Here is a 9,135-nt window from a genome sequence, read left to right as displayed (position 1 = left end):
TATTACAAGAATGGGGAAGACACTAGGGTCACCACTTGAATTATTGCCCTCAAAAAGACTTTGGTCCACATTTTATATAAATGAGAGTGGACAAACTCATGGAGTGTCATGGCTAGTTTTGAATGGTTCAAAATCCACAAAACATCCTCTTAGGTTATTCATGCATGGAAAAAATAATTATAGCAATGATCAAGTCTCCCCATGGGGACGACTCACTTGAGACCACTTTGTAATTGAGATGGATCCAAAGTGGGTGAGACATGTGCATTGGGTCCCTAACACCATTATTGTAACTTTATGTTGATTTTTTAGGTTTTCAAGCACTAACAAATTTGAACCAAGGATTTGGGACAGCTAGAGTGGAGTGGGTGAATCGAGCTGACCAAATTTGGTGGCAAGGAGACTCTCTTCTAGTAGTGTGTAAAGAAATATGTATTTATTATGAAAAAAAAAAATTTATAGAACCGAATCCAGCTGGGTTCGGAACTGACTTCGGTGGTCCCACCCGAGTCATGAGTTTCGGCGCCTCCGTCCTAAGCCACTTGGCCTTACATGCACATACCAATCCCCATGCCATAAAATCTCCTCCTCGTTTATCCACTAGGTCCTCAGTGCGCACTGCGCACTACCCTCTCCTCCTGCCGATCTGTCCCGCACCGTCCCACCCAATTTACTCAATCGCCCTCGTAATTTACTTTTTATTACGTCATTACCACTCTACGTGACGTCGGAAGCTGCCTCCCCTGGCGTCTTAGATTCCGGGAGCCCGAGGGGAACTTTAGTTGCATGTTAGTGGGCCCTACTCGGACAAGTAACTGGAATATTGTATTTGTATTTTGCCCTTTTCGGTCAAAGGAATCGTAGCGTGAATGACACAAAAGAATCGAAGATCCGTAAATAATTAATTCAATTGAATAATATTAAATTAAATTAAAGGCTAAAATTAGGAAGCTTTTTTATATAATTCCTTTTATAAAATATATTTTTCTTGACTCTTGTTCTTTATATTTAATCCTTGACAACAGAAAGTGGGTCCCATAAAAAAATTAAAAATTAATAAATATTTATAAATAAAAAATATATACATGAAAGTAGATTCTTGAGTGCCTTTTGTTTGTCATCCGGGACAAGGCAAGAAATTGATAAAAAATTGAATTTTCCCCTTTGTGAGGGCACAAACTATCCCTTATTGAAGGTTTACTAGAGGCATGTCGGTTCTTGTAATGCATTAAATAGGTTGCACATCTATGTCACATGCTTAGTAATTTATTTATGAATTTATAGTATTTTTAATTCTTTACAATTTTCTTAATGCAAGATAAGAAAGACCCTTTTCGTCGTTTATTGTCAAGTACAACGGGTTTTATATCTAAACTGTTAATTACTTAGTTAATATTACCCAAAAAACCGATCTGTTAGGAGCGGAAGGCATAGATACTTAACCCCAAAACCATAAAAATATTCAAACAAGATTTCAAACTAGAAAACCTCCAAATGAGACTACAACTCTAAATCTCCGAAGAGAAACTAAATTTAATATTATAATTATCAAAAGAGTAAGAAAAACATGTTACAATGTTTTACCTATAAGTTCTACCCACCTTGATGTCACAAAGTATTATTTTTAGGAACATGAAAAAACAGATTTGGACCATTAAGTCAAAATCTACAACGTATGCATGAAACTAGAATGGTGTGGGTTGCATTCAATGAACAATGGGGACCAAAGCCCTCTCATGATAAGAAAGTCACATGGGAGCTAAGTAGATAAAAGAAAGAGCAAAATCTCATCTCATCTCTTGTGCCACTGTCAGCCACCGAGTACAGAGACTGCAGTGAACCGGAAAGGAAACCTCCCTCTTTAAGGTGAAAACTTCCCACGTCATAGTGTACCTTGGTCTATCATTGTTGAAGCAAAAACATGAATTTCAGACAATCCAAAGCCAAAGATACCAGAAATTTCAGAAGAGTTGAATGTCTTTTAGTGCTAGACAAGGACCATTCATTCTTAAATTGTGTAGAGAAAATGGAAATTTTAGAACTCAATTTAAGTTGCTCATCAAATTTGAAATTCCAATTCAATTTATTCAAGTTCAACAATCCCTTACAATTCAAAAAAATTTAAAAATTTGCCTCAGTTAATGATAAATGGCTCGTCTTGCCGTGACCTTAAAATGGAGCGATGCCCAACAGGTATATGTGAAAAGCTGAGAGAAAGTGATGGAACACCATGCATGTTTACACTTACAGAAGGGAGTCGGTAGGTTTCTTGGCTTGAATTGAAATTTGCTTGGGTGAAGGCAGGGGATGAGAAGACAGAAATAAGAAGATAAATGGGGGGGTTTAATGCCGTGACCGGGACAGCATAGGATGCTCCCATGTGTTTTTGAGTTTTAGGGTGTTGCCTGCTTTTGCTTGGACTGCATGTCACAATTTGATGGGATGTTGATCAGGTAAAATGTACATACTGGGGCAACTCTTCTTTTATCTCTTATGGGAATTCATACTCTCATACTTAAATGTTGTCCTCATGGATTTCCATTTAAGATTTCCTAGGGTTCCCATAGTTATTGCCTTAGTTTACTCTTCTTATAGGACATATGCTCCCTTTCTGATTGTAATAAACTGTTACGGTTAATAAAGAGAGAGAGCTCAGATAAAACCCTTTAGCCATCTTTGTCTATATGACTGTGTCCTTCTGCAACTGCCTGCTGCAGCTTGCTATTCTTTGGCCTGTGCTTCTGCTTTCTAAATTCTAACTACCACCCAAGAATTCAAATAAGGATCATGGAGCAAGGAGGCTGAATCATTCTGGTGGGACCATCTCTATTGAATTTCTTAACCACCCACCGACTTTTAATTCAATTGTGAATCGTTTTTGCACATTCCATGAAAAATCTTAGCTTGATGCCAAGGAGGGATTATCCTCCGAGCCAAACAATGGTATCGCCCTCGAGATCTTGTTTTGGTGGGGATCATCTGTGGCTCTTCTTCTGACTTCGAAGGTGCCAGTTACAAAAACAGAAAATTAAGTATGCATGGGGTGATACGCGGTGGGATTTCATTTTGAAAGCTCAGAATGACTTAATGGGATGTTTCATGGATTCATTGGTGGATTGCACTTCCCTTGCATTCCCCCCGTCTGTTTTCTTCCGATTCAAAACCGGCATTTCCCATTTCTTTACCAGGAGAGTTTTGAGCTAAACGGAGATCTGCATTGGCTGTAGCAGTCATCTTCCGGCTTATCAAGCTGCCGTCAAGTCGGAAGGTGCAGAAAGGAGACGTGTGGGATTGGGAAGGGTGCATCAAGTACTGCCAAATCAGAGAGTCTCCGCATCTGGTTCGTGGCGGAGTCTGATACAAATCCCAACAGCAATTGTAATTGTTGGCCACGAAATAAAATAATCAAATGAAAGAAGAAATATAATCTTGTATTATATTTCCTAGTTCATCTCTTTTGGTCTTATCTACAGTGATTTAGAAGGCACAACACACAATTGGAGTGGCATCAAATCTAGTAAAATCCGAACCTGCTTATGTTTGAACTAGGTTTGATTTAAATATTTCGAACTCGAGCCTAAAATTGTAATCGAGCTCCAGCCCAATCATTTTAACCAAACTCGAACTCCAATCTACATTTAAAAATTTGTATAAAATATATGACAAATAAACTGTATAGAAAATTATGCATACATTTGACCTAAAATTGGCCATGACCTCTACCTAAAGTTAGGCATGACTTTTGTATATTAACCTTGCATAAAATTATCTATACACTTGGCATAAAATTATTCATAAAATATACATAATTATACATAAAACTTATTATTGTCCGGTAGCATTATCTCCACAATACATTGCCCGAGCTTCACAAGACATCAAACCAGCCTTTCGCAACTCAAGATCAGAAATTGAAATAAAAAAAAAAAAAAGGAAATTCATAACAGATACCTCACTGTGATCAGAGGAGCTTTTGTTCAGTAATGAAAATAATGTTTGGTGAAGAGAATAATAATTCAGTCCTTCAGAAAAAACATAGCAGTACAACTATAGTAAAAAACAAACTCATAGCATAAGGCGTAAAAAAAAAAAAACTAAATACATGAGAATGACTGAGAAAAATATAATTTGAGAGTGCAAGTAGAAGCAAAAAGAATACAACATCAATAAAGCCAACAAATGAAAGTTTTCACTTACCCGATTGAAGCAAGATGCAGTGGTTAGAAAAAGAATGAAGCAGGTAAAAAATCTGAAAAAAGAATAATGAAATTCATAAACAGAAATCTCACTATGAACAGAGGAGCTTTTGTTTGGTAATGAAAATGTGTTATGGTGAAAAAAAACAATAATTTAATCCCTCGGAAGAAGCTTCAAATGTCATCAACAAAAGACAACCGAAAATAAAATTTAGTTTTATACCTTGTTTGAGAAAGAAAAATTCTCCGCCCAATTTACCCCTATTTCCTTCTCTTGATTCTCTTTTACCTACTACTTGGTGAAATCCACTTCCAGATTTGTCAACAATACAGAGAGAGCCATTACCTCCGAGAGCAGGAAGAAACTCCTGAAACAACATGAAACATGAGCAAATAAAAATAAAAAAAATCATTGTTCTGTCGGCGACCAAAAAAAACAGAAGATAAAAAATAAAAGAACTTACCTTTGTTCAGTCACTTCCGTCGACGAGGAAGAAGATTGGAGGAAGAAGATGGGAGAGGAAGAAAATGGGAGAGGAAGAAATCGAAGAGGAAGAACGAAGAATAAGAAGATGCAATCGAATAAAAAACCAAAACTTAAGAAGCAGATTGCACTCCGATTTTTCTCGCCTACAGTCGATTTCCTTCCAATCTTCTGAAGCCTCAAATCCCCATTTTCGCTCGCTTGCAAACAGTTGCCGAATCCTGACTATCCCGCTTCCCCAGTTCTGGAGAATGAAACGAATTAAAGTCGTTCAGGCCCTCGTTAAGTTAACGAGCCGGCTCGCGAGCTTCCGAATCAAACCATGGTTCGCTCGAGCTCCACTCGTTAACATAAACGAGTCCGATCTGGATCTTGAACTCGGTTTGAGATCCAGATAAACCGAGCTGAGCTCAAGCCACTCATGAACCGGCTCGATTCGATGCCACCCCTACACAAGAGGGTTGTTTGAGTACTAGATCATAATCCATTTGACACGAAAATAATAGTATAACAGATAACGCAAAAAAACTAGATCATAAACCTTTTGTTTTTCGATTTCCCATGTATCAACAACACTTTCTGTTGTTTATTTCTTGATTACTGATTATTGAATGCTTAATTTTATGATTATTTTTTATTTCTTCTTAATTTTAAAGAGCATATGTTAATTATTTATATTATTTCTCTGTTTTTGAATTTATTTTTATTTTGTCTAATATATTAATAATTCCTTAAAGTATTTATTTAATTTATTTGATTATAGTCAAATTGCTTTATTTATTTTACTTATTTTTAATTTTGGTTTTTTGTGCATTTATCTATTAAGATATGTTACCATTTAAAAGTTTCTTGGTCAACTCAAATACTTCTTAGAAACAAATAAGCAAACGATAGTGGCTCAATCAACAAAATTTTTGGTCAATCACCCGTTTTTTAGAAACAAAGAAGCAAACTATAGTGGCTCAATCAACAAATTTTGTTCATGAATCTCAAAGGCTTCCATGTTTTTTACCATTTGCTAGAGTTCCCATTGCATTAACACAGTGACACTATTACTTCTCACTACTGTGAACCATGATTGTATGATGCAGTTCAATAAAAAGTACAACTTGGAAAGCGTAAGGGATGCAAGTCCTCTATAGGGAACTTTGCATCTCTGAGACTTCAGATGGATACAAAAGTTCAATAACTGAATAGCAGTTCTGGGATAACAAGTAAATAAGTTATTTGCTTCGGTGCAGCTGCCCAACTGTAAAACAAACTGTGTACAGGCACAAGAACATTCTCTGTGCTTCATTAAAATAAGATTCTAAACCACAACCAAAAGATGCCTATGAAGTCTGCTTCTGAAATTGCTAAACATTGATCACACACAATACCCTACAACTGGGGCTTCCACCCCTGAGATTTTCTGAGACGCATCCCTCCAAGGGAGGGAACCAGGGTCTTTCATTCATTTGGTTCCATCTCATGCTAAGCTGGCTCACATTGATGAAATCTCTCATATACTGTGGTAGAAACTACATTAACCAATACACACTAAAACTAGCCGCTCCCATGAAGCAAGTATTCTGCAAGATTGCCAAAAAGAACTGATAATAGCATGTCTATCAAACACAGATCATTCATAGAATGATAGGATTAAAAGAAATAAAATTTGCATTAACATTTGTACACTAAAGTGAGATAAAAAAACAGGCTTATGTTGCCACTATTCTGCTACCAGTTAACCACTTCAATAGTTTGCATAAATGACAAATTTACAAGTCTATACCAGCCAGAGTTGTTGCACTTCCCAACAGGGATGCACTCGATAAAATTATAAATGACATTTTAACACATAAATTCAATGAATACTGACTACCGAGTTCTTTCAAATATGAACTCTTCAAAGTAGCGAAAAAATTGAAGAGTTGGTACAATTCTATGTTTCTATTTTGGTTTTACACTTACTTCCCATGGAACTTCATTCATGACTCCCAAGTAGTTACCATTTAGCAGCATTCAAGTTTGCAATAAGAGTTTCTCCCTCACTTCCCAAACCCTTCCTTCCAACTAACTTCACCATAAATGCATTGCACAACATCCTCAGTCCATCATCATCACCCTTGATCTCAGCCAAGTCCATTGCTTGCTTTCTTGAGATCAACCCGTAAAGATAGAGTGGATCAGCTTCCAATGTTTTCCTACGTAGCTTAACCCGCAGAAGTGAAACAGAATCCAGATCAGAAGACCTGGGATCAAACAATACCGAGAAACTTCCAAATGACAAATCAGGTTTCTCAAACAGAATATGCAAATCTAAATTTTCATCCTTGATGTTTTCCCCTGCTAATGGAAACAAAGACCTTTTTTTTGCCATTCTGGATATGTTTGCTGCTTCCCTCAGGCCACTTAGAAGAGCACCATGCATAGTTGCAGGATACCGTCGATTTGTGGCCTCACCTGCAAAAAAAACCCTTCCTTCTCCAATGCACTCTGCCAGAGTATCATAGTCATCCCCGCTGGACCCTACTGTCACATGAGAGTAGGAACCATAGGTGAACCTGTCTTTTCCCCAGCGGGTGCAGACTACCTGAATTGGTTGAGGCACTTCAATCCCTCTTGGCCCAAAAATACCTCTCAATATTCTCAAAACCCTCTCGACAGACTCCACAGGAGACACCATCTCAAACTTAATGGCTGATTCTCCCGCCACCAAAGCCACCAAAAGGGGCCCTCCTGACACAGAGGAATAGCTATAAAACAAGAAGAACTCACCTCGCTTACTTGTATCCTCAGTTAAATGGCCAAATGTATCAATCTCTCCACCCCAAAAGTCATATGGAAATAACATTGCAACCTTATTTAGTGATCCAAAACCTAATCTTTCAATTGCCTCCTGCTTTGCCTTTGGAAGCTCAGGGATAAATTTGATGGAACCCCTCTTGAGCACGCCCAGTGGGACAGTACACAAAGCCATATCGCCACGGAAAACCTGTCCTCCTGCTGTAACCATAACACCATCCACACCACACCGTATGGTTTCCACTGTTCTCCCATAAAATATTGGAAGATTCTCTGCAAGGGCACGGATAAATCTTCCATTACCCCCAGGAATGAAACAATGGTCGCCACCCATTTCATATGGATCATCTTGGTCCCAAAATGCGAGCGATAAATCTGACAGTGACGAAGCATTAGCGTATTCTAAATTTGCTAAATGCCAGTTTAACAACATTCGTTCCTCTATGTCCTCAGCAACTCGGTAAGCTTGCCTGAAGGTTTCTAGTGCAGTCCCTAACGACATATCCACTGCTTTCACCTCGTCGGAAACGGCTTGCCTAAGCTTACAGACCTTGTCTAAGAGTTTATTAAATGAATATTCGACGCGATTATCCATGTCCAGGTCGACAGCTTTCCCACTAGGAAGATAAAGAGGGCACTTATCACGTACCTTGTGGAGAGGAAACCCCAGCTGCCTCGCCAATACCCCCAATGGGTTACCATTGATGCCAGTAAGAACAGAGCCACCAAGATCGGCAGCAGCAACAACCCCGTCTCCCTCCATCTTACGAGTCAAAACCCGACCGCCGGGGCGATTCCTGCCCTCCACGATAACAACCTTGAAACCTAGCGAGCGAAGGTGGCGGGCGGCGGCAAGCCCTGCAATACCCGCACCGACGATTACCACGTTGGCAAGAGTGGGACCATCCCAATTCACCTCCTTTATCGCCGGCGCGAGGCCGAAGTTGATGTACCCGTGGAGAAGCAGGAAATCATACGCCGCGATGACCAAGCGCCGGTGCTCCGAGCGAATAGATTCCATGGCATGGTCCTTGGTCAACCAAACAGACACATTCGACCTCCACCTGGCCAGAATGTGGTTTCGGACGACGATATAGTTGGCTTGGTCAGCCCCCCCGATGGTAGGAACCACGTTAGCTTCAATCTCTTCCTCCGTGAGGGAATCAACGGGGAACCCGACGGAGATTGCGATCAGGGCTTCAACGTCCAGCTCCTTCGCGAGGTTTCTCCGCCGAGATCTGGTCGGCGAGAGATTATCGTTGATCTGTAACCGGATGAGCTCGTCCATCAATTTCTCGTCATAAATGTTTGATTTTGGCTGCGGACGGAGGACCCGGAGACCCGTTATCGCGGTGGCCGAAGGAACCATCTCTGGAAACTGCTTTTTCCGGCGCCGGCGTTTCCTGGCCGGGGATGGAGCATCATCCGTCGTCTGAGGGGAACCTTCTAGAAGGTGGTTTTCGAGCGGGGGAGAAGGGTCTGGAAGAAGGTTTTCCGCGGAGGTAAATGGGTCGAGGAGGTGATTTTCCGCGGATGTAGATGGGTATAGGAGGTGGTTTTCGGGAAAGTGGGAGTGGTCCGGCGAGTGGTGAATTTCCGGCTCGGTGGCAATGGGGATGGGACGGGTGGCCTCCATAGGCAGGAGCGACTTTTTGAGTCTAAGCTCAC

The 9,135-nt window shown here is 40.0% G+C and overlaps 1 protein-coding gene and 1 long non-coding RNA gene across 2 annotated transcripts; both read right to left on the bottom strand.

Moving 5' to 3' along the window:
- Positions 1–4,196: 4,196 nt before the first annotated feature.
- LOC137940323 (uncharacterized) lies at positions 4,197–4,778 on the bottom strand. Its single transcript, XR_011110315.1, has 3 exons — positions 4,661–4,778; positions 4,420–4,564; positions 4,197–4,249 (listed from the first exon to the last, which is right to left on the bottom strand). It is a non-coding gene; the product is annotated as an uncharacterized lncRNA (long non-coding RNA).
- Positions 4,779–5,754: 976 nt separating this feature from the next.
- LOC137941745 (lysine-specific histone demethylase 1 homolog 1-like) lies at positions 5,755–9,135 on the bottom strand. The gene is made up of 2 exons (XM_068787303.1): positions 6,634–9,135; positions 5,755–6,251 (listed from the first exon to the last, which is right to left on the bottom strand). Exon 1 carries the CDS (start codon positions 9,101–9,103, stop codon positions 6,668–6,670), a length of 2,436 nt encoding a protein of 811 aa, XP_068643404.1. The 5' UTR covers positions 9,104–9,135; the 3' UTR covers positions 5,755–6,251; positions 6,634–6,667.

The sequence above is a fragment of the Aristolochia californica genome, unplaced genomic scaffold (assembly GCF_029961685.1).
Source record: "Aristolochia californica isolate CCGP_79_NKW_82.1479 unplaced genomic scaffold, dmAriCali1.0.hap1 SCAF_9, whole genome shotgun sequence".
Taxonomy (NCBI): Eukaryota; Viridiplantae; Streptophyta; class Magnoliopsida; order Piperales; family Aristolochiaceae; genus Aristolochia; species Aristolochia californica.
Note: the sequence above shows the minus strand (reverse complement) of the source record. Positions and strands in the feature narration are given on the sequence as shown.